General features: G+C 37.6%; 1 protein-coding gene across 2 annotated transcripts in view; it reads left to right on the top strand.

Annotated features, from left to right (window-relative positions):
- The window catches only part of ELOVL4 (ELOVL fatty acid elongase 4), a 37398-nt gene extending 12902 nt beyond the window's left edge, over positions 1 to 24496 (top strand). For both annotated transcript variants that reach the window (XM_071444176.1, XM_071444186.1), the window contains exons 2-6: positions 6783 to 6970; positions 10104 to 10184; positions 16710 to 16881; positions 19075 to 19202; positions 19707 to 24496. In XM_071444176.1, the coding sequence (XP_071300277.1) occupies positions 6783 to 6970; positions 10104 to 10184; positions 16710 to 16881; positions 19075 to 19202; positions 19707 to 19982 (845 nt within the window). In that variant the 3' untranslated portion in view covers positions 19983 to 24496. The remainder of the gene's footprint in view (positions 1 to 6782; positions 6971 to 10103; positions 10185 to 16709; positions 16882 to 19074; positions 19203 to 19706) is intronic.
- Positions 24497 to 26978: the final 2482 nt, after the last annotated feature.

Raw genomic sequence — 26978 nt, forward strand, 5'->3', positions numbered from 1 at the left:
GTTTCTTTAAGGAAAATTAAAAAAAAAAAAAGGCAAGTAGTGAGTGACCTGATAACTGTTCAGAACTACCCAAATGAGGAAGGAAAAAAAATGATAGGTCTAGGAAAGAAAATTATAGTGAACTAGTTAAAGTTTAATCCTAATTTCTTTGGCTGTAGAGAGCAACTTTATGCTAGTTAACATTTTACAGCAAGCTGCTATATGTTCTACCAGGCTTGCTGCCTCTGAAAAGACATATCCTGTACTAAAATGGGAAATTCTTCTAAGAAAGATCTCTTGGCTTATACATGTGTTAATGGAAGTTTCATTGTAGATGATATTAGATTCTTTCTGAGTTAGGTACAGGTCCTGTCAAACTCCTTAGAAATACCTATAGTGCCAGAAGACTGCAGACATTGCCAAGTATGATAAATAAGAAAGAAGCATAAACTGGCCATTCTTTTTGTCCCAGTCATTTTGCTTTCCTGCAGCAATATGTCTGCACAATCTCTCCTAAGAAGAGATGGACTTTTCTTTTGCCTGAAACATGGATGAGACTATGGGGATATAGTTTTAATTCATGCAGTAGCTTCAATCTGCTATTACAGGATTTCTCCTGTAAAGTTTAAAGAAACTTTATAAACTGAGATTATTAGCAACAGGACAAGAGGAAATGGCCTGAAGCTGTGCAGGGGTGGGGATCAGGTGAAATCAGGAAAAATTTCTTCACTGGACAGGGTGGTTAGATGTTGGAATGGGCTGCCCCAGGAAGTGTGGAGTCACCCTCCCTGGAGATGTTCAAGAAATGACTGGACATGGCATTTAGGTGCTATGGTTTAATTGACATGGTGGTGTTCAGTCATAGGATGGACTAGATGATCCTGGAGGTCTTTTCCAACTGTAATGATTTTGTAATTCCACTAATTGAGGAATAGAGTGCAATCTGTGCAATGAATAATCAATAGCAAAGCAGGTAAGTTAGTTCAAGCAATGACAACCTAAGAAAAAAAATCATTTGGGGCCATATGAACAGCTCTATTAAAAAATAGTAAGTGAATAGAAAATTTTTAATTCTATAGATTTTTCCATCCAAAAATATGTGGCCTCTCAATTTTCACTCAGCAATGTTACTTCATTATCAGTCTTCAGTCTCAAACTGTGCAGCCCATGTACTGTTTTAAAGGCTAATTTTATAGCTTTAGCTGTTGTTTTTCTGAGGTGTTAGTTAGTCAGAGACTGAGCTTTTTCCTTGGAATTTCTACAAACTGCTAACAGTAAATCTACTTTCAAATTATTCTGATGTATTACGCAGTTTAGTTTAAAAGCATAGGGTCTAATCAGGTAGATGCTTATTTAAGTTTACTTTCAACAGATCCAGTCTGCAGTGGTTGTGTAGCCAGAGTGAATCTTGTATTCACTTGTAAATATTAACATGACTGAACCAGTATTTCTAATCAAAATCTTGGAGAGAAGTATATTGTATATTTCTCTGTAGCCAGAAAGAAAAGGGTGAGGGAAGGGGGTCACTAAAGCACTAAAATCACTGAAGGGATCTAGTGTGAAAACTTGGTAATCATTTTAAGGTGTGTGAAGTTATATTTCTCACCTGGTTTTTTAATATGATATGGGCTTTCATTTTGTAGTTATTTCAATTATAGTGGTAGTGGAACTAACGAGCACTAAAATCACTGAAGGGATCTAGTGTGAAAACTTGGTAAACATTTCAAGGTGTGTGAAGTTATATTTCTCATCTTTTTTTAATGATATGCGCTCTTGTTTTGTAATTATTTCAAATATAGAGGTAGTGGAACAAGATATGGGAAATCCTTAGATAATTAAAACACTGTGGTTCGTGGAACAGTACTGCAATTAGGTAATACTGCTGTGCCTTCCTTCTATTGTGGAATCAAAATTTGACTTAAGAAAATCTTTCCTAAACCTGAGGTTGGCTTGGAGAGTACTTTTGTTAAAATAGAGGTCATCTGCAGAGGGCTCTCCCAGAACCACTTTTAAATGCTCACTGTCATTTCTGCAGTGTCTTTAGAAATGTAATCGGCCAGATGGATGTGCTGGATTGGCACTGTAAGTGTCTTTGCGCTGAGAATAGTATCAATAGCTATTAATAACTTTGAAAGTCTCTCCAGATAAATTAGTGAGCACAGACCTGATAGCTAAGGAATACATCTGTTGTTAAACTGAAGATTTTTTAAGTATTTATTTTGAACCTAACATGAACACAGGGAATTGCAATAATCATGTATTTTAGTGATGTAATATTTTCTCTAAAACTGATTTTAAAAGCAAAGATAATTGCCATTGTACTGTTTCAGGATTTCTCTAGGTGAATGTCAAAAAGACTGTGCTATGGATTTGTTTGCTTATTTTTCAAGGGGAAAGCAAAAAATTTATTATAGGCTAAGAAAAATGCAGGAAATTTAACCATCTAAAATCTTTTCTATCAGAAAGAAAATGCTGAACCATGTTTAACAGAAATGCTTACATATTAAAACAATTATGGTACGTTTCTCAAAAATTTATTGTGATTTTTAATGCTAGAACACCATCACTGCAGCCTTACTTACTGAAATTCATCTTCACTTTCCATCCATATTTCAGTATAGGTTAATTATGTCCTCTTTGGACGTTGCCAGGCAGGATATTCAGTTCTTTTCACTGGTCCTGCTCTTCTTGCTTTGAATGAAGAAATTGAAGGGGCCTATTTGTGTGTTTCTTGTTAATTTCCCCACAAAAAGAATTACATCCTGCAAAGGTAGGTACCTATGGGCAATTTCAATTATTTATATATATATATAAATACTAATAAATATACTTACATATAAATATATAAATGTAAGTTCTTCTGATTTTTGTCTTTGCAAGGTGTAACTTCAGAACGTATATACACAAAATGACAGGAAAGCCTTGTGTATATGCATATTTCCTTACATAACAGTTATTTTCTACCAAGAACATGTTAGTAGATGCCTTAGTCTAGGCTGGATTCATTTTTGCTTGAAAGTGCAACCCTAAGTATTTGTTGTAAAACTTTTCCCACCCTACCAGAAGAGCACTGTACTACAGGCTGTGCCACCACAGCAGACATTTTATTTGTGATCAAATTAGAATCTGGGTCTTGGGATTTGAAAGACAAACGCATTAATCCCCTGAAAGATTCAGTCAATCTCTGTCAATTCTAATCAGGTAAAGGCATTGGTCTTTTTGCTTCACAGCAGTTGGAGGGATTTTTTTTAATTCAGCGAGCTGGCCTTTTTATTTCAAGCCTATTTCATCTTTGAGGTAAAAATGTCCCTATTCCGTGTGAAATACTGCAGGATTTAATGCACTCGTATATCTCCTTAAGCTATCACAGTTCTCTGTAATTTGCAGAAATCTTTTGTGGTCATCAGCACCAGCTAGTAAGTAGGACACAAAATTATGCTGGTTTTGCTAAAACAGATTGGGGGCTGGGAAGGAGGAAGGTGTTGGAGTAGCTTGGAATGTTTGTGACTTGTGCAGATGACTAAAGATAGTGAATTTATCTTTGAAAGAGAAGTTTGGAGCAAGGGTCTGAATTTCTCTGAGTTTTTTGTGTAGAACATGAATGAGCAGGCCTGCCAGGTAAACTGAAATGAAATTGGTTTTGTATAACCTTCTGTGCAATAAGAATGGAGTTGACTTATGAGACAAGTTACTTTGCATTATCTGGAGGAGATGCTGTGATGAAAAAGTTGAGGGAGTAATAGCATCATGTTTCCTGATGCCACAGTACTAGTTAAAAATCATCATATGCAGAGGCTCCTAGATGCCCTCAAAATAAACATAAGGTGGTGTTTGTAGTTAGCCCAGTAGAACAGACTGCTCTGCTGTTTTGGCCAGGATGCACTCCAGAACTGAATTGCCTACCGTGTTCCCTCTCATAGAAGCATTTTGTCATTGTAATTACTTGTCCTAGGAGAGGTCAGGCCCCCAAAATGGCAATGTTGGATACCCTGGGCAGTGTGTTACAAGATTTGTATCAATAATATATGTTTTTCCTGTAAATACTTCAAGACTTCTCTGAGATGTGGTGGCTCACTGTCCAAAAGCCCTTTGGAGAGGGAAAGTAACGTGCTGAGACCATGGCATGGAAGAGTAATGGCAGCTTCTCAGGTGCTCTTATGTAGTTATCAGAGTTAATGAAATATATCTCTTGGTTTTCTCCAGTGAGGTTCTTCAATTTACAGTATTTGTGGAAAGGAGGTGGAAGAATTGTTTACAGTATTGATGAGGTGTGAGGCAAAGCCTGCTTGCAGCTGGGTTTTAGTACAAGTTGTCCCTTTGTCTTTCCTTTCACCCTCTGGTGAATCCTCATTCTTCCATCCAGAAATCCAGAAATCTTTGTCTCCTGACACAAAAAGAAATCTGGAACAGTCATAGTTTCCTGTTTTCAGCAGTGGGTGATAGCATTCACATCCTGGCTAAAATTCAAATCCTCCTCTTTCACATTTCTTTGCATTGCCACTTTAGTGTGTAAGATTACCATGAAACACTGTGTTAGAAAATAGAAGACAGATTCTCTAATGCATCTTTTTCTCTTTATCCTCTTTATATTCCTTATTGCAAGAAGCCTGGGAAAGCACCTGTGTCTCTTGCCTCACCTGTTCTTAACTCATTGTACACTACAGTGAAGGGAGATCTGGATTTGATAAAGCATGGCACTCATTGGCTATTCCCAGAGCTGTCTCCTAACTGACACCTTTCTTCTTGTTTCATGATGAATCCTTGCCTATTACTTGGTACCAGGTAGATGATGAGGTGTTTTTGGGGCTTTTTTTGGGGGGGCTTTTTTGGGGGGAGCTTTTTTGGGGGGGTTGGTTTGGGGTTTTTTTGGGGGTTTTTGAGAGTTTTTTTGTGTGTGTGTGTGTTATCTTTGGGTTTTAAATTCAGATTAGTAGAACAATCACTAAAGAAGGAATGAAATTGTAAAGGATATAAGAGTGTAATCATTGCAATGCAGTAGTGATTTCAACTTTGGTAGGTGATACTCTGTGGTTTCAGGAGCTCGATGAAAAGTTGAGTGGTAACTGTCTTCTCTCACTCTGTTCAGGTCTTCTTTCATTGCCTGTGTTTCTACAGCTGATCTATCTGATTTTTTGACATTCCTCCCTGTAGTCCTTGCCCTATCTTGCCCTTGACTTCTTTTGGTGGCTGTGGCCACACAGCTGAATCCCATCATTCTAGCAGCATCAGTGTCCTTTCTTGAAGTTTCCATGCATTAGGATGAATTTTCTCTTCTGGTATTAACAGCCAGAATGAAAACAGTTAGGCTTTCTCTTTCTGCTTTTCCATTTCTTTTTAGGCCTCCTAGCATCTTGGAATATGCAGCTCAATTATTATTAAATCATCTGGAAGTAAGAATAATCTGTGTTCTGCATGCCCTCTTTCCCTAGATCACAGTACTTGTTGTTTATTAGAAATAGAGGGCCTCATGAAATTTGCTCCTAAAATTAGGTACTAATTTATGGCCTTAAGTACAACAAAGGAAAAAAGAAAGAAGTGTAGGAGAAGTAATGACAGCAGTGTTCTGTACTTTCCTCATTTTCTTGATAAGATGGGTTTTCTAACTTGCTGGTTGTATGCCTGGGATCAGGAATTAATTTACGGTATAGGGATTTTTCCTGGTCTTTGACTTCCAGTCCTCTAAAAGAAACTTGTCCTCTAGGTAAATCTCTGGCAGCTGCATTTGTGAGTTTGCCCACACTTGACTGAAGGCAGGTGTTTCAGATGTTTGAGCTTCCCAAGGAGCCCTGTGATGTGATTTCCATGGGAACTGTAACTGGCCTTAAGCATCTGGAAAAAATCCAGTTAGTATCATAGAGCTGTGCAGTATCTGAAGTTCTGATTGTTATGAAGCAGTTACCTTTTATCCCTTGCTACAGCTCCATGTTAGCCTTCAGGGCAGGGGGAGACATGTGACACATGGGGCAGCACAGGCACTGAGTAAGGAGGTGTCAGTGCAGTCTTGCTTCCCTCCTCTAGCAGAGCTATCCTCTAATCCTAGGTGTCACTGGTTCATCAAGCTAACACTGCTTTTTTCATACTGATCTAGAACTTAATATAGCATATTCTCAGCTCTGAAACATGTGTAATGTGACTGGATCCTGTGAGTGACTGAAGGAGGCTGTAGATAAAACCTTTGTTTCTGTGCTCCCATATGGCAGCACAGATTGACTAGAACCATCCCTTTTAGAACTCTTTTATTTGGTTGTTTTCTGGTAACACTGTTAGTATTCTGTCTGAAACATGAGACTGACCTACATCAAGTAGCAAAAGTTATCATCATACAACCTGTATAAACTCTATAGGAGACTTTTTAGTGCCTAATTTTAAATTAATAAAAGCTACTGGTTTTATCAGTATTTTGCCAAATCTGTGTATCTTTCATTTGCAGTGGTGATGAAGGTTTGATTATATTGCCACTGCAGCCAGTATCCATCACAAGCAAAATTCATTTGGGGGATTAGTGGGTTGATTTGTGTTTGGGTTCATGTGATTCTGTTTGCTTTATTGTTTTGGATTGTAGAACTGGACAAGAGAGCTTGAATGACATAATGAATCTCTCTGTGAGGTAATGTGATATAGAGGAGTTTTTTCTAAAAAACTATTTTCTTTAACTTTCCTAGAAAGAATGAGTGCATTGTGTTTCCACTATCTGATGCAGCTATTCCAGGAGAAAATAATATTTAACAAATTCAGTGCTTAAAGTGATGATGGAATATATTTTACTCAGACCTTGCTGACTCCTGTTTGCTTGGCTCCCCCAGACAAACGTGTTGATGACTGGCCCTTGATGCAGTCTCCATTCCCAACACTGACTATCAGCACTATTTATCTCCTCACTGTCTGGCTGGGCCCCAAGTGGATGAAGACGAGAGAGCCCTTCCAGCTACGCTTCCTGTTGGTTGTTTACAACTTTGGGATGGTCCTGCTCAACTTCTTCATTTTCAAAGAGGTGGGTATGCCCTCTTGCAAGAGGGAATTCTTACTGAGGTTTGAGGCTGTCAAAATGAAAATGATGTTGCATATTCTTGATGTCTATTAAGAGTCAATGTTTTGCACAGACTTTTAAAGATGAGTTTGCCTTTGAGGTGAGTATTTCTATAAATAGGTAGTTTCTGTTTGAGAATAAGTACACTAAATGAATCTAAAGAGAGAATTTGTGTTTGAGGTATTCCAAGTTCTTCTTAGATTTTTGTTAGTCTAAATACTGGAGAGACTAAAATCTGTAAATTTAACACCTGTAACTGATACATTTTTTTTCATCTTAATAAACCTAAAGGGTATCAGAATGTATCTTGTTAGAAATTGAGCTGTTTACTCTTTCAATGTGTTTATAATATTTAGAAATTCAGATATCCATTGTCTGTATCTTGTCTAGAAATTATTATTAAGAATAAAAATTAAGTGAACTATACCTTTAAATAAAAAGGATACAGACTTCTAATATTTGGTTTGCAATATTCTGAGTGTGTTACATGTCATAAATTTCAGTGTTGCTGCATTTTTCCTTTGTTGGATTTTCTGGACAGAGGGAATGAATAGTAGCACTGCAGTGGAACAGCTGTGTAGCAGTAGCTGGCTGGGATTACTTAACAGTTTGGTAATTATTGTTCAAGGATCACTGTACAGAATAAGGCTGATGCTAAGTTTATGCTGCTGTGGCTGCTCATGTGGATCAGGAGTTGTCTTCCTGGAACACCTCTGATCATAGATTTTCAAAATCTGTTTCCAGAAGTAAGCAAATGAACAGAGGAGTTAAAATTACAGCATTGCAGAACTGTCTGGTCTGTTCTATACTTTTGCCAGGAAAAAATGGCATATCTGATAATGATCTGCATTTTCACCCTTTCCCAGAGCTCCTAGCATAAAATCATTAATCATGAAATTATTTCAGCCTCTCTTTAAGACATGGTTTAGTAAAATTTAACCATCACACCTTAATCATCATTTTGTCTAAGCTATTTTCTTGGATTATTCAACTAAGTAGTGTGACAGGTACAAAAGAATTTAATGCTGACATGAAAGCATAGTTGAAGGAAGAGATTAAATCCAATCATCTTGGCAGGTTAAAACTGAAACTGCTGAAACTAGTTCTGCAGTGTTACTGCAATGCCTTTTTCACATGTTCTTTTAAACTTGTTTGTTTCATCCATAAGCTGAATGATCCCAAACTTGCAGTCAAATAATTTTCAGACCTATGTTTCTTATAGGATATGTGTTTGTAGCATTTCCATGTCACTGAATTAATATAAAACTGAGTGGGACTGCAAATACATATTTGTTCTTGATATGCTGAAAGCTCATAACTTTATACACCGAGGTTCTAGTTTCCTCTTCTGTTCTAGTGATAGGTTGTTATTCAATGGATGTTAAGACAATGGATACAGCCCTTCCAGCAAGAGTCTTTTCTTGATTGTAGAGACTGATAGCAGGAAGGTGTTCAAGTTTCAGTGGTTCCCTGTAACAAGGCAATTTCTGCTTCCAAAGTTTACAATACCACTGTGCCACTATTGTAATTCACACAAGTTTTAATGTAATTGTTATGAGTAAAATGATACTGCTTGTATTTTGTGAGTGATTGTAAAGTTTCCAGACATTGCTAAGAACAGAATTTGAATGTGAAACGCCCTTAAAAGTTATTTAAATAACCATCCTGATGGCAAGCTCTTTTGTTCATCTGTGGGAGCTTATGTTAAATAGTAAAGTCATAAAGCACTCAGCACATGACTCTAGTGCAAGACTCATACTCTGAATTCAAATTTAGGTCCAAATTTGGAGCAAATTTTGCTTAGAACATGCAGAAGTCACAATGGAATAGACCCTATTTTGCCACAGAGTCGTGAATTTCTTATTCTACTTCAGGGCAGTCTGGTGAAGTCAATTTACTGCCTTTTACTGAGGGAACCTTGGTTGAGTTATCCAGTAGGTCACAGTAGAGATGGGTTGGTTTCTGTAACAGTGCAAATTAAACTTTCCCTGCTCCTCTCTATTAGTACTGGATGTGCTTGTGCCCAAGTGGAATCACACTGGAGTTCCAGTTAGTAACAGTAGTTTTTAGATGGAATTAGATGATGCAGAAGTAGTTCAGTTTCTTTTCTAGGATAATTTCTGTGGACAGTTCTTTCCTTTCCCTCCTTTAACACACGTGCAGCAAGCAAGTCCAGAGGTTCACAAGGTTTTGTATGTTGTAAATAAGATGGAAGTCAGGTTAGTGGTAAGAGCAGTCAGTGCCTGTCCATAACAGGTTTTTTGAAATCTTTTTCTATCATCTCAATTTATGTCTGCTCCACTTCTGTCTCTCTTTGATCCTTAATAGAGGGATTACTTGCCTTTAAAATCATTGGATCATAACATTTATGAATGTCAAGATCAGTGTTACTTGAACTTTGTACAACTCTAGACAAGTGTACTTCTTTCCAATGGGGACTTGTTCAAATGTCAATTTTGTCTTCTCCTGTCCAGGTTTTTGCAATGTGCTTAACTAAGCACGGAGAGGCTCTACAGAAGCACTTCAATTGCTTTTTTGTTGGCCAAAATGCTGAACGTTTCTCCACCCTTTTTCCCTCATTGTGTTCAGTGGGTATTCAGCTTTGGCTGTTCAAAGTGAGGGGGGAGATTCTGGATTTTGGTTGTTTCACTGTGCTAAGAATTGTAGATCCAAATTATCCAATTCCTGTCTCTTGAATAGTGTTCTCTTGAATCCATACTGGGAAGAGCATTTCTGTCAATTGTGATGAAAGCAATTAGGTATTTTCTGTTTCTGAAGCTAGAGCCACAGAAAGAATATTAGTGTCCAATAGCTTAAGGTCATACTGGAATTTGTTGTACAAGGCTCTCATTATCTGGGCAGATACATGCAGGGAAAAATTAGTACTTTTTTTTTAATTTACAAGAAAAAAATAAATAATCTGTAACAATAGGTTGTTAGTACTAAATATTGGCTTTCTTCAATAATTTTCTTAGAACTAATAATATTTTAAGTGTTTCTGTTCTGGTAAGTTTGATGTAGCAAGAAATTTGCTGATAATTGTTATAAATGTGCTTTATGTATTATATTTCCCCTCATCTATGACTTTAATTTTCAGTTGTTCTTGTCATCAAGAGCTCGAGGGTACAGCTATGTCTGCCAGAGTGTGGATTATTCAGATAATGTTTATGAAGTTAGGGTGAGTATTTCTTTTTTGTGTTTGTATATGAATGTGTGTAATATATAGCATTACATGATGGTTTAAGCCTTTTCTGAAAACAGTGTTTCCACAGCTGCTGTCAGCAATGGCTGTGTCCCGTTACATCCTCCCAGGCCACTTCAGGTTTGACTGCATCCTACGTGGCAGGTTTAGTCAAAATGCATCAGCATATTTGTGCTAACTTGCATCTGACTGCTGCAAGTAAGGGGAGTCTTAAAGATACCATCCTTGGCTTCATCCACAGTTGTACCATCCAGAGTAAACTTTGTGCACATCCTTTGCTTCCCAGATTTGCTGAAGTTTGGATACCAGGGTAACCACAGTAAAGGAGGTGTGTCCTAGCTAGATCAAAGCAAGAGAGATTTGTCATCTTATCTTGTGGTTGCACTTCACCCATACTGGTGTGGCAACTCTTTGTCTCCTTTACCCATGTTTGGCTTTATGAGGCCTTGCTGGCATTTGGCAAATGTATTATCAGTAGATTTCATTGTATAATCTTAGATTTCGAATATCTGGGTTTTGGAAAACACCCAAATTAAAAGCAAAGTGCAGTTCCTTGTTCATTTTCGTAATGCTGTTGATTAGCTCATGTACTAAACTTTATCTTCCAGCAGAGCTGACACCTGAGAATCTCTCAGCTGTTCTTGCAAGTTCCATGTACAGATTAGGACATGTTCCTGAAAATGCAGTGAAAATGCGTTATGTTTATGGTACTTTGAAAAATGTTTGTCTGTGAGTGGCTGTTCATGGACAGTGTTAGTAAAAGCTTGTGCACGTGGCAGGGGTGATAGTGAGAGCAAAAGGTTTGAGTCTTACACCTTGTTTATAATGGCTGATGCTGCAGAACAGCTCTGTGTGTAGATTTTTATTGGCCTTATTGCAGCTGCCAACCTTTCACCTTTGCCAATACAGTGCTGTCACTGTGGCAGTCACTAGAATGATTCTGTCAAAAATTTTGTGGGAAAACAAGATCTAGCTGAGTATAGCAAGTGCTTGACATGTTTGGAGCTTTTAATAGATTAGCAAAATAGATTGCCCTTGCACTTAGCTGAATGACATTGAGGACTGGTGTGGTATATATTGAAAGAATTTTTATACTAGCTAAATACAAGCATTAGTCTGTTTCACAGCCTTACTTTTAGGTACACTTATTTGGGGGAGGCAGTGGAGAGGTCAGACCTGCTCAGAAGAATTATCATCCATTTTGTTTGTTGTGACAAACACAGCATTATTATACAATGAATTAAAGGCAAAATGACCTGAAGAATGTATTTATGCTATATAATATGTCCAGATAGGAAGGATTGCTCTAGCAATATTTACGCTTTTGACTTCCTGACTTTTTTCTTTTTTTTTTTTAAATTTTATAAAATTATTTGCCATTTTTGTGGATTTGCATAAAATTTATCCCTGAAGTTTTAAGTTGTAGCATGTTCAGTTTGCACCTGAGGGAGTTGAGGAAGGAGGGAAAATGGAGCTGTCTCAGATTGCTGCAGCAAGTGTACAGTATGCTATCAGTCAAGACCCTTTATCTTGATCATTCTCTGGTAGTTCTTTTGAATGAGTTCTCAGTTTAGGTAAATAAGTTGAAAATGGAAAGTGATACTTTCCACAAGTGTGCTTTGTCAAACTGAGGACTCTGGGATACATTTCTGTCCTGCTTTACACTATGTCATGCTCTGGATTTAGAAGGTATGCTGGTTTTTGACACTGTCAGACCAGAAAAAAAAAAAACCAAAAAAACCAAAAACCAACTCAATCCAAACGTCCTCAAGATTTCATTCACCATCGTCTTTCATAATACAAACCTGCAAAAGCAATTTTAAAATGTTTTTGCAGTTTTGAGTATAGAATTGATAAGTTTTTTAGCACATCTCTCATGTCCTTTTAATAGCTCTAGATACTAAATGTCTAGCATTTACTGGTACCAGGTTTGCTCTGCAGAGAAATGCTGCACTGCAACAGTAGAATCAATTACAAATGCAATGACCATATTTGCAAGGGAATGAGTAAATAAATCCTGTGTTGCTCAGATAAAGCAGACTGGGACTAGCTCACATGGAAACAGCACTGAGCCCAGAAGGTATTATGGAGCATGCTCTGAAAAGCAGAGCTTCACATATGACTTCATTTGGGGCTTTGAAATTTGGAACAAATGTTGAGAAACATGAAACTAATTGTATGTAGTAGTCTAAATGGCAGCATAGGAGCCTTGGTAGGGGCCCTGTTTCTGGCTTTTTGGAAATGTGCCACTGTGATATTGCCATCACATTGAGTGGCCTCCTCTGTGTAAAGCTCCTGATCAAAATAAGGGGTCAAGAAACCATCCTTTGTCCTTCAAGAGATACAGAGAGCTCCCAGAAAACAAGTTTGGCTGTTCTGGATACCAGAGAATGTCCTTTTCTGCCTCTCCAACCCACATCATGTATCAAGACAGTAAGCCAGTAATTTTAAGGTAGCAAAGGAAAGTGGTGGCACTTCCCCTGTACAGTTTAGCAAGTCAGCAACTTGGGGCTCAGAGACCTCTTAAGTCAGACAAAGCTTTTTTGGTTTTGCCAGTTTCTAGGGGAATATTTTTCCATGTATTTGTCTGTATATTTTCTTCAACTTTATATCCAGCTTCTGGCTTTCACTGATGGTTAATTGTCTAGGTAGTTTACACAAAATGTGAAGAAGCTGGTCCTCCTGCTTACTGTTTTGCACCTCCCTAGACATGTTAATCTCATTCAGGCTCCTCTGACTGTTCTACAAGAAACAATGGACAACTGGAGCAAGCAGGGATGGAAATCAAATTCCCCAGTTGCCGAAATATTTGCTGAAATAAACTCCTCTGTGAATGACTTATCTGCTGAATGTAGTAGGCAGCCACTGTACTGACTGCTGGCAGGAAGTTGAGTGGTTTTGTTATGGAAAAAAAAATGTTCATAGTAGACAGGAAAGAAAAGGGGGTAGAAAACTTCTAAGAAAGTATTTAGAGGGATCTACAGATGTAACTTGGAAAAACTTTTTTGGTTATAAATTAAGAGTCAAAATAATAAGTGCAAAGGGCTGAGATGTTAAATCCATGCTTTGTAGTACTCCTTTGGGAGCTTCAGTATTTGAAGTGAATGATTTTGTAACACTGTCTAACTTAATGTATGCTGGTGTCTGTCAGTAGTCATTTCCCACCTCTGCTTATGTTTGTGTGTCCTTGTTTACCAGGTCAAAGTTCATTTATTTTGTATTTGCATTTCTGAAGAATTGGGAATATGGGCCTGTGTGAATTGGTTCTTGTTTTAAGTGTGCTGATTGCAATCATGAAGCCAAGAAATGGTTGTTTTCTGTATTGTAATTGTAATCTGCATTGTTAGTATTTATGTCTAGAGCTTGAGTGGTTTCCTCTTATGAAAAAGGCATAATATACTTTAAAATTCAGTAAACTTGACTTCACAAGTTCTGTAAACAAAATTCTATAACTGAAAATTCACTATAAAAGTGATTTTCATTTTTCACATTGCTGTGACCTTCCAAGAAGTACCTGTCCCTTCACACCCCTTAATGGATAAATGTCTCCAACCCAAAAGGAGGATAAATGCTGCAGAAGCAGAGTCTTGTAATAAAACAGCCCTCCAGTCAAAAACCCTGCAGCAGGCAGAGGACATGGGATTGGACCTCTTGTTGACCCTCTTAATCCTAGGCTGTAATGTAATCTTTCTGTGCCATCTGGTGTTTTAACAGACTTAGATTGGTGCATATGAAAATTACCAGAAAATATATAGTTGTGACTAGTATTGTTCATTACAAGGATGTGCCTTTTTAATGTATGTTTCCTTTTCTTTTCAACTAAATCTTTCTTGCATGCAGTGTCTGAAGGCTAAAGGTTAGGCCATGATTTTTGATGCTTTGAAAAAGAAATTTAATAGTAGCCATCTGCTCCCAACATAGCTTGCATATCAGTGTATTGTTCTCTGTCTCTGCCCTTTTTCACTGACTTTATGCATGGCCTCAGGCAAATGACTTGACATTTGTTTCATTTTTTTCTGTAAGCTAATGATGAAAACATCTGTAGAAGTCGCTGGAAGTACTGAAATAGATCATCAGTACACAAAACCTATCAGGTTTGAGAGTAAATAGTAGGAAATTTGATGATAGTAACAGAGCAAAGAAGCTGACAGGCAAAAAAATCTACAGGAACACAAAATCAGCAGGTATAATCCTTCAAAGAGTCCTGTTGTTTTTCTTAAGTGATGGGAAGAATTTTTGTCAAAAGTTCAGATTATTTTTACCCATGGAGTGCAATTGCTTTCTCTGCTAGGTGCAATTCAAAAGAAGAGCAATGAGATGTGTTATGTGACTTGTCCAAGAACATATACTGAACTTGTGGCACTTTGGCTATAAGACAGAAGTATTTTTGTAAGATTTTCATATTTTACTCTGTGTCACAGTAAATTGGCTATTCACTTATGGGCTATTTAACTTATTGTTCCCTTATTTCATTAACAAAAATGTCCATTTACTTTATAAAAGATTTTATGGCAGTTTGCTTATGACTGACCTCCTGGTTCTCTAAAAGTTTCTTTGAAGAGAGGACCTCCAAAGAGCTTAAGTATTGCAGTGCTGGATTGTCATTTTATGGCTATAGAGTCCAAAGTGTTTATTGTCAACTTATGAAATGAAAAGATGCTTATCTTAATTTATGTAAGAGATACAACTTTAGCAAAGACCTGTAAGAGATGCTGGACTGTTATGCTAACCCATTGGGTGTGAGACAAACCTTGATGTGGGTGTTATTAAATACCTGACTACCTGTCCCAGAGGCAGTACTGGATATTGAGCAATATATACAGATATATATATATATAAACGATTCTTGCAGCTTGCCTGTGTGTCTGGGAACTCCAAGATCTGTGGGAGTCACTTTTCTGTCATTAAACCTCTCTCCAGCTTTAGATATTAATATCTCTTCATATAAAAGTGAAAAAATCTGCCTCCTCTTCCCAAGATGTGAAGTGGGCTAAATCACATCCAGAGAGAGAGAAGGGTGTTCATTAATGGATACATAGAAGGCTGCAGTTTGGCATCAGTAAGATGTGCAGTCCCTCTGGGAAACTGCAGAGCCTGCAATGCAGATATGCAGCACTCCTCTCCTGTGCTGCATTTTTGCTTCTGCTGTAATTTCTCCTAAACTGTTCACCAGACCAATTATGGCTATGACAAACTTGGTCTGTGGAGAGATGTTGTCCTTTCCCACTGCTTTGGAGAGGTAGAGGAAAACACCATGCAGGGCTATAGCATTGCTCTCTGCAGATCTTTATGGTTCCCCTTATCTCACAAGAAGTATGTGTGGCGTTGGGAAGGGAAGCTGCTCTGTGTTAAATCTTTTTTCTTCTGTCTTCCCTGCGGACTGAGGGGGTGGTAGGGTTATTTCACACCATATTAAGTTAAGAAAGTCTCATTTACCATCAACTGAGTCCTGAAAGACAAGGCCAACATCTTACAAATAGTGTGTTGTGACATGGCCTGCTCTCCTTGCTGGTGGTACCAATTCCAACTCTTTTTTTTTTTTCCAGCTCTCTGTGTGAGTCACCATCTGGTCCCACCCTTGCATAACAAGCTGGATGACTTACAATGCCAAAACGAGACTTGTTGCTATGTTTTGGGATCTGGGAGGGAGTCCCTACCACCACCATACTCCCATATCATAGCATTAGCATATTGCTACACAGGGCTTCTGGGCTTTACTTGCTTTGACAGTATCCTAATTTCAGCAGGAAGCCCTGTTTGTGTTGCATCCTGGGCAGGATGCGCTGTGATGGGTGGATGAGAAAAAGAATTTTGGGTGTGTAGCACTTCCCTGTTGGGTAGATGGATAATACCTGTTCAGTTTGAATGGCTCCTGTGGTCTCTTTTTCTACTCCCTGAATAGCAGAGAGCCACTGGGGGAATGCTGCTTTACAGAGGGAGTTGCTAAGCAGGTCAGAAGAAGCTGAGGGAATATTGCTTTAAGGAATGTGAAATCTGTGCTGCATCTAACTTTTTTTTATATCTTTCCACCCATATGCCTATGGTACTGGAGGTTTCACCTTTGCAACTTCATTTTATCATCATGTTTCTGCCTTATTGTTCTGACCACATCAAAGTGTTGCCTCATTAGAGGGGGAAGCCCTGTGGCAGACTTCTGCAAAGCTTAGGAGAGAATAAGGACACAAACTTCCCATGCTTAACTGGTAAACTGTTCAGATATGGCAGAGCTTTTAACTATATCAGCTCTTTTTTACAGATGTGATTTGTGAGCAACAGGCTCAGAATAATGTTCTTCCATAGTCTTCTTCCATGTCCAGAACAGATGAAAGGAGTATTTTTTTGTTGTTCTCATACTGTCAGATGTTTGATTCCACCTCAACACTTAACCAAGATTTAGGGAAGGAAGCAGTATCCTTCTCTTACAGTAGCCATATGGTGACAACTTTATTCCATTCAGGTTGGAATCACTCAAACTTACATAGTCTCTGTTTTTCATTGCAGATAGCTGCTGCTCTATGGTGGTATTATGTCTCTAAAGGAATTGAGTATTTGGATACAGTATTCTTCATCCTGAGGAAGAAATTTAACCAAATTAGTTTCCTTCATGTCTATCACCATTTCACCATGTTCACCTTGTGGTGGATTGGTATTAAGTGGGTTGCAGGTGGACAAGGTGAGTTCCCTTCCTCTCATATGCTTTTGACTGGACAGAAGGGAGATTTATTATTGTTTGGGAGCAATAGAAGAAAATGTTATAGACTTGACTTAATAATATACAAAACTGTTTATTAATGCATAGGATCTCCTTCTTGTGGGAATCATGGGGGAGGAAAAGATAACAGGGCAATAGTCTAATGAATTGCAAAACTTCTTTTCTTTTCCTCATGGGCATCAATTGCAAGCCTGAAGTTCTGCCTTCGAAAGTATCTGTATCTGTGGGAAACAGAAAGATGTATGCATCTTGCTTAACTTTCATTTTTGCAGATACAGAGAGCTGCAAAATCTAATTATGGGCCACATTCTGTGTGCAAATTTAATGAAGACAATGGAGATGTTATTTTGGCATTGTATATGCATTTGAGGTTTGCTTTTATTTTTATTAAGAGGCAAATATAAAATTCTAAAACCTTCCCTTGGAGGTGAGCCAATAAATCTGCCAATTCACTTTTAAAACCTATTCATAATGACACAAGTCTAAATTCATTATCAGCCTTTTTTCCCCTTGCTTCTTTTCTAAAGCCTCCATCAAATAGTTTTATTTTTGTTTATTTTACTTGCCACACCCTTCATTGCCGACATTGTCCTCGTGTTCCTGTTGTTTGGCCTTATCTCACATTGAAAGCTCTGCAGAACTGAGGGTACAGGGAAAATGCCCTCTTTCCTTTGATGTGTGCTATATTAGTAAACACAAAATATCATATTATGAACACCAAACTAATATTTTGGGTTTGGTGTTTTGTTTTTTGGTTTTTTGAACCACACTAACACTTAATGCATGGGTGGTTTATGCTCCCATTTACTATAGGTATTTAGTACTGAGTGGCCACTTCCATTGCAAGGAAGAAATATGTAAATTCAGTGTCTCTTTTAATTTCCTTCATGTAATATGCAGGAAGCAGGTCGTTCAACCAGATGTTTAATGACCTTTAATGGCAACTGCACCTATAAAATAAGATAATTGGAGACTGGATGGCTACTTGTAGTCTTGCTTAGAAATTCCCTGGATATCTCAAAAGGCCCACTCCCTTGTTGCCTTTTCAGAATTTTCATGCTAAATATCTGCAGTTTTTAATGCAACAGTTACAATTATTTCCAAATTTCTTTCAAGTTTTATGTTCTAGCACTGCCTCTTAGTTCCTAGAGCCTGCAAAAGGAAAAGCAGCAGTTGCTTTTCTGCATTTATGTAGCAGCACTGCATAAATGTGGATAGATCTGTGTTCTTCTATTTTCTAGTTGATAGCACATTGCTTACATAGACAGGTCTATTATAAACTAGACCCTATTACAACAACTGGGTCCAGACCACACGGGCATCTGAGCTGTTTGATGTCAGCAGCTATTGTCTGTATTGCCCTAATCTTATACATTAGAGCATTTTTGAGCCTCTCTGTCAGTGTAAGAACACTTTAACAAAATATAATGTGTTTCTGTTAAATGGCTGCTAATCTTGACAAAGCAAAGAGATCTTAATGCAAATGAAACTGTCAACATGCTTCTAACGTGGATCATTCTAGAAAATGTTATACTATACACTGACATATTTAAGAATGCTGGATATTTTAAATCATAAATAAAGAAACTAAAGATTATTAATTTAGACAAACTCATCTGGCAATGCCTTGAAGTTCTTATAAACATGAGTCAAGTCATGCTTTGTATGGGCTTTTTTGGCCTGTTTAATCAGACTTCCATGTGAGTTTCTTGACTTTTACTGAGAAGTGAACCTTTTGTATTTAAATACAGTTTAAAAGTTTCAAATTCAGGGCCTGGTACTTTTTACTTTACATTGTCAAATAAAGCTTTTAATAATCCTTCAGAAAAACAATTGCAGTTACACTGCAACAATATGGAATATTAATAATGTGGAATAGATGTCATTTATGTTTGTTCAACAAAAATCTTATAAAAAGCTTTGGCATAAGTAGTTACACTGAAAGTGTGACATACTACTTGCATTAACATCTGTTAGTGTCAGCACATGTTGACAGCCAGGTCTGTATAATACTATTCAATATTTTGGAGGTGGAATCCTGACATGTCCTGTGCTTTGTAATTTTTACTATTAAAAATAATTATACAAGTAATACTAGAAAAGAATCCTCTTTTCCAAAATGACATGATGATCTTCCCTTCTGTTCCTGGACAGCTTTTTTCGGAGCTCAAATGAATGCGTTTATTCATGTCATAATGTACATGTATTATGGATTGGCAGCTTGTGGCCCTAAATTTCAGAAATACCTGTGGTGGAAACGATATTTGACCATATTGCAATTGGTAAGTAATTCCCCTCCTTTTGGGATAAAAGATGTTGCCTCTGTGTGGATTTGCATTTGCAGAGCTTTGGATCAGATGCTGCTCCTTCCAAAAGTTCTCTGCCTGACACTCCTCAATTAGAGTACTCCCTGGAGATGGAAGCATTTATTCAGCTTTGAAAAAACATATGCAGCATATATAAGGATTGTGTGAGTTAAAGTCTAATGCTTCCTTGCTGGTTGTTTCAACTGAATAACAAAAGCACGTTCAAAAGGTAGAGAAAATTCAGATTGTTTATTATCTTCTCATTGTCCTGTTTCTGAAAACTGATGCCAGTTATTGCAACAAATATGATGCTCCTGGTCAAGCATAAATGTGCCTGCATGAATGTGACAGGCAAATACAGCTTCCCTATCACCTCCCAGTTCAGCTGTTTCCATTACTTAATGAATTGATATAAATTTATGGGCTCAGACCTACAGAATATATCCAGACATTTTTGATTCTATATTTTCTGTCTTTCAGGTGCAGTTCCATGTGACTATTGGCCACACAGCCTTGTCTATTTATATTGATTGTCCTTTCCCTAAATGGATGCACTGGGGTGTCATTTTCTATGCTATCACCTTCATTTTCCTGTTTGGTAACTTCTACTATCGGACATATAAGCTGCCCAAGGAACCTGTAAAGAATGGCAAAATAGCAAACGGTGCTGTTGCAAATGGAGTAAGCAAACCAGAAAATAATGCGGTGGTGGAAAATGGAAAAAAGCAGAAAAAGGGAAAAGCAAAAGGAGAGTAACTTGATCCAGGCCTTAACCATTGTTGGCAGTGAGGAACCTCCAGTTTGGTTTATAAAAGGAAGAAAAAAACACTATCTGTACCAATTAACCTTAGGTTACTGAAGAGCTAGAACACAGATATTTTCATTATTTATGAAGATTGTTTTAAGAACAACACTAAAGTTGAATTTCTATTGTAATTATGTAATTATCATGCATATGGTCTCTGTGTAAACTTGTAGACTGCTGGTGTTGGTGAATGTAAGGAAGAATTGCAGTTGATTCCATGTTTAGCAGTCCAAAAGTTAATACCATTGATACAGTTTTGTTGGCACCCACATTTCTTGGGGGGTGGGGGGGAGGGAAAGGAAGTAGCATTTGAATACTTGTGCTTTCTTTCCAGAAAATTATTAAATTTCAAATTATGACGTATTATCTAATCAGAATGTGCAACTTTTCTTCTCCTCCTTGGAGAGTACCTTCAGACAAAATATGTGCTGTCAGAACAGTGTTTGACTTTTCAGACATTACTTGATTTAATTGAGTATCTGTTACAGTTTGGTTTTTGTTTTATTATTTTTTCTTGTGTGGAAATATACCTACCTCTTCATCTGCTGAAAAGAATATTGAGCATTAAATAACTGGTTTCTGAAATATGGAGTCCTCTAATCTAAATATCCGTTAATACTAATTCAGGAGAACACGTGTTTCCCTGTGGGAGTAAAAGGGATATTTGGTGGTATCCTTTGATCAAGTCATCATTTTAGTGTAAACTGAAATTTTGGAGTGGTACTTTTAGTACAGCCAAGTCAAAAGTACATTTTAAGAATGTGTAAATATGAAAAAATATATTGGTTGAAGCAAGCAGTAAAAATAGGCCTGCTGCTTGTTGTCTGTGACCTGCATTAAATCTGTGGCACTGACTCAAAATACTCAAAATGGTAAGATAATTCTATGATGGAGAGAAAACAGCATGTAATTCTGTTTAGAAATGCTGTGTGCATGAGTAGTCATGCTAACTACAAGACCAACCATCACTTTATTGGGAGTGAGAATTGGGTTTAAAAGTACTAAATACAGCAAACATAAAACCTTGAAAACGTTGCTATTGCTTGATAGCTGTCAAAACTCTATTTGTTAGACACTTGCAGGCAAAGTATTGCTGACAGACAGGCCACCATTGTAAGTCAAAACTGCTAAAATAAGTAGAAACTTTTAGATGGATTTTCATTTACATGTTACATAAAGGACTTTTTACCAATCCTTTTGTGAAGAAAATAGGGAAAGATTTATACACCTTCTGAATAATGTGATTACTAAGTGATACATTTTGAGCTGCTTAGCACGCAATGAGTAGAAGATGGGTGGAATTAGAAACTATATCCTGAATTATTACTGTGTTCCTTGGCCATCATTGCAAGAGCTGCATTGTTACTGTCCAAATGCATTCCCCCCCCAGCTCTGGTCAAAAATATAACCAGAGGTAGCAACAAACATAGATCTGGCAAGTGGCACCAATGGTGCAGAAAGAGTAGACGGAACTGTGAGTTTAAAGTGAGTGACACGTTAATAGATTTTTGTATCTCAATCATCTATTGACTGTTTATAATATGCAAGCAGGTCACATATTCTGGTTCTCAGGTTTGTCTTGTTTCTATTTAAAAAAAAATCTAAACCCAGAAAACAGATTCTAGGAAAGACAGTTTTGGGTATAGTCTGTGTATTAAAAAATAATTCCTAATGCTGGAGTTGGTTCAGCTGGGAGGTGGTTCATCCCTAATCACCACCACTTTGGATTTTTGGGCAGAATGTAGAATTGTGAAAAACTATCTCTGCTGAACTCAAATGCATGTGACCATTAAGTTTCTTATCTGCTGTGTCTTCTGATTCTTCCAGCCTTTGTAATGATGCTTTTGGAATTTGCATAATTTGCATAGTGTGGCATGGGAAAGAGAGATGGGGATCTACCCTTCCTTCTTGGACAGATGCCACCACCCTTAACCAAGCCAAAAAGCTGGCTTTGTAACTTTGGCTCAGTAACTTTGGAGTAGCTAAAGGAGTAAATAACTACAGAGGAGATTTACAGCACACCTGCTACTCCGAGGTAGTGACTGGTGTGAATGCAGTTATCCTGCTGTAATTTCAATGTCATTTACCCCACTTTGATTAAAGGGTTGCTTCTTTCTATTTGCCATGGGATGTGGGCAGCTAACTTCTAAGTCTGTATCATTCCTTGAATTGTGTTAGATTGGTTGTTTGCTCTGTCATTCATTCAATAAGCCAGATCACCTAAACTGATACTCTTAATGTGGTCTAGCTCTGAAACAGCATACTGGGGAGTATTCCAGTATAGGTTCAATTGTGTCTTTGCTACACTTTCTGACTAATTCTTAAGAATTATGTCTTGCATGATGGTAAATATTTAAATAACTGAAAGTCAAAAATTTTTCCTCCTCATCATGCATGGAAGTGAATTAAAGCTGATTGGAACTTGAACATTGTTGACAGAACTTGAGTAGAAATCTACTATCAAATTCTGGGGTAATTGTTAAATTCTAAAAAAACATGAAAAACTCATTGTGAGAATGCATGTGTACATACACATCATGTTGTCTGGCCCTGTGCATAAAACCAGTTTGAGAGATTGCCATTTGATGGAGGAAAAAACCCCCAATTATTAAATTACTGGATCACTGCTGTTTTGAGTACATCTTTTGCAGTATGACTTTCCTAGGTCTATTTATGATATATTTTGATTATTCATGTAATTCAAGTCCCATTACAATCTTGAATATAATGGCCTTATTAAATGTGCATTTTTGTAGGCATGATTTCGTGTGCAATATTTCTGTTTCTGACTATGCAGCCAGACTCACAGAATACAGGGCTCAACTTGTACAGCTTTTTGTTTTCCAAAATATAGGCAATAATGCACATGTGAAATACTGACAGATTCATTAGAGTCATCTTTGAATCTAAGGAAGCTTAAAATTTTGCCATGAAAGTATGTATAAATGTGTATTTTCTATACACAGTACTGAAATTCAAATTATACAATCTTTTGCAGTAGAATTATTCTTTACAGGGTTATTGGGGTTTTGTTCTTCTAAATCTTTCAATTTATTGAAAAATTAAATTCAAACAATTTGAAACTTTTCTTTTTTTGCCAACGAATGATAATTTTTTGCTAAGAGTTCTGAAGCTCTTGGACCAGAGTCTCTAAATATTTGATGCCATATAAGTAATACCATTTCATTTAGCCTCATCTCTAGCAGTGGCAGTTGTTGGATTATTTTAGCACTTTTTCAGTGTAAAATTAAATACAAATTATCTATACATGTGTGTATATATGTGTACACATACATAGTGTATGTGTGTGTATATATGTACGAGTTCTTAGCAGATTCTTTCAATATGTGAAGTAAATTATATTGCTTGAATGTGAATTTGGCAGGAGCTAATAGAATGATTCCTAGCTCCAGCAGGAAAATGAAGCAGTTTTCTTTCCACAGATCCAATATCAGTCTTGCAAACATAAATAGTATTTGTCAGTTCTTTTAGATATAGGATGGCAGACAAGACAGAGCCATTTCTACCAATGTAATAAATATTTTGAGGCATCAGTTGTAGATTCTGAGGGGAGAGATCTCAACTCAGGGTAGCTGGGGAATTATGCTGTATTAGGGTAAGGGATCATTTTAGTATGAGTAACTTGCTCCAGGTGAGTCTTTGAAATCATTGCAATCATATTTTCTGTTTGACAGAAAACTTCTAAAAATAATCAGAGTCATAAAACCATTTAGGTTGGAGAAGACCGTTAAGATGACTGAGTCCAACTATTAAACAAATGTTTCCCTGTAAGTTCAAAAGCATGGCCTATTTGATTACAGGAGCATCAATTACTTCCAGCTCCACATCAGGAAAAAAAGGTGAAGGCAAAATGAAAATGCTGCACATTTTTTCAGGTTAACCTAAGGGCACATTTCTTCAGAGTAAACACTTGAACTGCATGTGCTGGGAAGGGAGGTAAGAAAGGACAAACAGCTTTTGTGATGCAAGATCTCAGTCCTAAAATAGCTTACAAGCACTAGCTATCTCTTAAAAACTTGAATAAAACTGTTCATGGTGCATAAAGTTAAACCTTGCATGAAGCTAATGTGGGCTGAGATGTATTTCAGTCAAAATTGAAGAGAATGGGGAGCTAATTAACTATCTGGATAGTGTATTTATCTTGGTTAGAAACACAGACTAATCTAATTTGATACCTAAAGCAAGACACCCATATGACATCTCATTGCACTGCAGTCTGATGCACCAGCCCCTTTGCTAATGCAAGCAGAGGGAGCTCCATGGAAATGAGTGGGTTGGTTCCCATTTACCTCAGCAGAGTATGTTGAGCACTAAAGAGCAGAGAAAATACTTGCTTTCTGCCAATATCCCAGGAAGATTGAGGGAAATGTATGGTTCAGGGTGCTGCTTTTGCATAAGGTGTTCCTGCTTTTGTAAACATTAAAAATAAACATTACTTTTTTCATGCTGTTTGAGTTTGGTTTTATACATTCTGTAGTATGTTCTTCTGTGTCCCATCTTGCCTCAAGATTCCTGCTAATTCTAGTGTTGTGCAGATTGTGTGATGTAATCTGTTTTGTTGCCCAGGAGTTTGAGAAAACCATTTTTTGTGACACATCCTCCTATTTTAAGGTTACATCCTCCTATTTTTTTAATATTGTCCCCAAATAATAGTGGAGTGACTTTGAAATCACTCTTAAGGAACTGACTGAAAATAGGATGCCCACTTAAAACAAACAAAAAAATCCCCTAAGTTTCCTTATTTGGTCTTGGAATTGTTAACAATTAGGAATACAATTACCCGTGGTGATAATGAAGTCTCTCACCCAGAGAATCTGGAGCACTTTTGGCATTAGGTGCAATTCGTGGTTACATGTGCTGGGTACAGTAAGTTCCTTTATTGTCTGCCAAGTATGATCTCTGTAATCAACCTTATAATATCAAGTTGCACCCATGTTTCTCTCCTAGAACCTCAGTGCAAATAGCTACTCCAGATGTCAAGTAGTAGAGAATCAAGCCTGCCATCATAGCAAAATATGGTGTGGTCAATTATGTCTTGCACAATTCTCAGCTATTGCTTCAATCCACTGCTTGCATCCTCCCTGGAATCAGAAAATACACCAAGTGTTCAGAACAAGATTTGTCCTTTAGATGATTACTTCATGCTGGGGTAGGCTCTCTCTGCAGGCATCCTTCTCACAACTCTATTCCCTACCAGTAATTGAAAATAAGAACATGGTCAAATCAGATTTATTGGATGATTGGATAGAATGGACTGGATCCTCTGATGTTCAATGTTCTTTTTTGTATCACTTGCTTCTTAACATCTGGGAAATTGGGGTTTGCTGGGGGAAGGGTTTTATCACCTGTTCTCTTGCTCAGCTCAAAGCACTGAACGTGGGTGAACATGGGCTGCTCAGACACACACCTGAAGCATGTACTCAAGGACAGCTGGGAAGGCAGCACCTCTATGGCCTAGTGCCTTTCAGTGTCTTTTTTTATGCTTGGGACTTCTAGGTCACCTCAGGAATGCAGGCACACTTTTCTGTTGGCTGCCTGACATGTCAGTGACATCACATTTGACTGAATTACAAAGATACTGATTGATGGGTAAGTTTATGTCTCTTGATCATCCAGGCCCTGATTAGAGCACCCTATAAAACAGTGCTGGCACTTCCTGCCAGAGCACCACACAGTCAGTGCTGCTTTGGGGAAAAAGCTATTTGCATTTTGATTCAGTAGGTGGGAATTGATACAGGCTCCTATGGCATCACTGCTATCTGTCAAATCAATCAGGTAGGTTTTAGTCTGCTAAACAAAAAGAAATCTTTGATTTTTGAAATTATTCAAAGTGTTTTCTGTCCTCCTTATTTTTAGCTAGAGAGTGATTGTTCTTACAGTGGTGTAACCTTAATTTGTTTGATGAGAAAACCACTGTTATGCTGGTAATTTTTGGAGTTTATGAGAGAAAACTAGAGAAATACAAGAAACAACTTGGGCCAAAAGCCTGAGAACATGAGGTAGTTGCTCCTCTAGTTTTTGCTGTTGCCCCTAGATGTTGCAGGAGTTAAATGACCGTAGCTGTTACTGTTGTGTATTCATTACAGATGCTGTAAGTACATTCTGAAGTACATGAAAGTTTGCTTTGTCTTAAATGACAGTCAAGAAAGTGATTTATCTAACTACAAATGCTTGGAGTGAAAGCAATTACAAACATCATACTCCTGGAGTGGCAAGACTCTGTATTTTCTCATTAATAATCTTCAGAGCTTCTGAGTAGCTTCTTGCAGTAACACAAAGCCCTAAAAAGCTGAATATTGCTGTATAACTGCTAAAAACCTGGTTTTGTGGAGCTTCTGTTACTGCTTTCTTTCTTTTTTGAACATGTATCTTCAGGTCAGGTGCTTGCTTACTAAATTATTCCAGAGTGGGATGTATGTCATAGGAAGATCTTGTAGCAGCTGCAAGTGAGTAAAATGTTAAAATAGACCTTGGGGTGTTTTACAGTCAAGGGTTTCAAGTGCTTGGTGTACTGGGTGCACCTTAAATGCTGCTCTTGGGCACAGGGTACAGCAGTCTGGGTCTACCCAGCCTGATAGGAATTTTCCTTACTGAACAACAGATTCTTACCTGGACTGGTGTGTCTAACCTGATTTCCACACAATTGGCAGATGGCACAGAAGAAGTCCCTGGGCCAATGAGGAATGGTTTTTGGTTTTTTTTTTTGTTGTTCTCTACCTATTCTCAAAACATCAAATTTGGCAGGGGGTGTTGGAACATTTTCTGCTGACAGCATAAGGTACAGAGTTTGCAGAAAATGTGTCCCTGGATGCTGTACTTGTAAAGAGCCTAGAATACTTTTCAGCTCTTTGTTGCTTGACATAAACCAAACACGCTGGAAATGCTCCAATTAAATAGGAAAAAACCCACCACATTGTTAGGATTTA

The sequence above is a fragment of the Agelaius tricolor genome, unplaced genomic scaffold, assembly GCF_023055355.1.
Source record: "Agelaius tricolor isolate 1412-34295 unplaced genomic scaffold, bAgeTri1.0.p SCAF_1, whole genome shotgun sequence".
In the NCBI taxonomy this organism is placed as follows: domain Eukaryota; kingdom Metazoa; phylum Chordata; class Aves; order Passeriformes; family Icteridae; genus Agelaius; species Agelaius tricolor.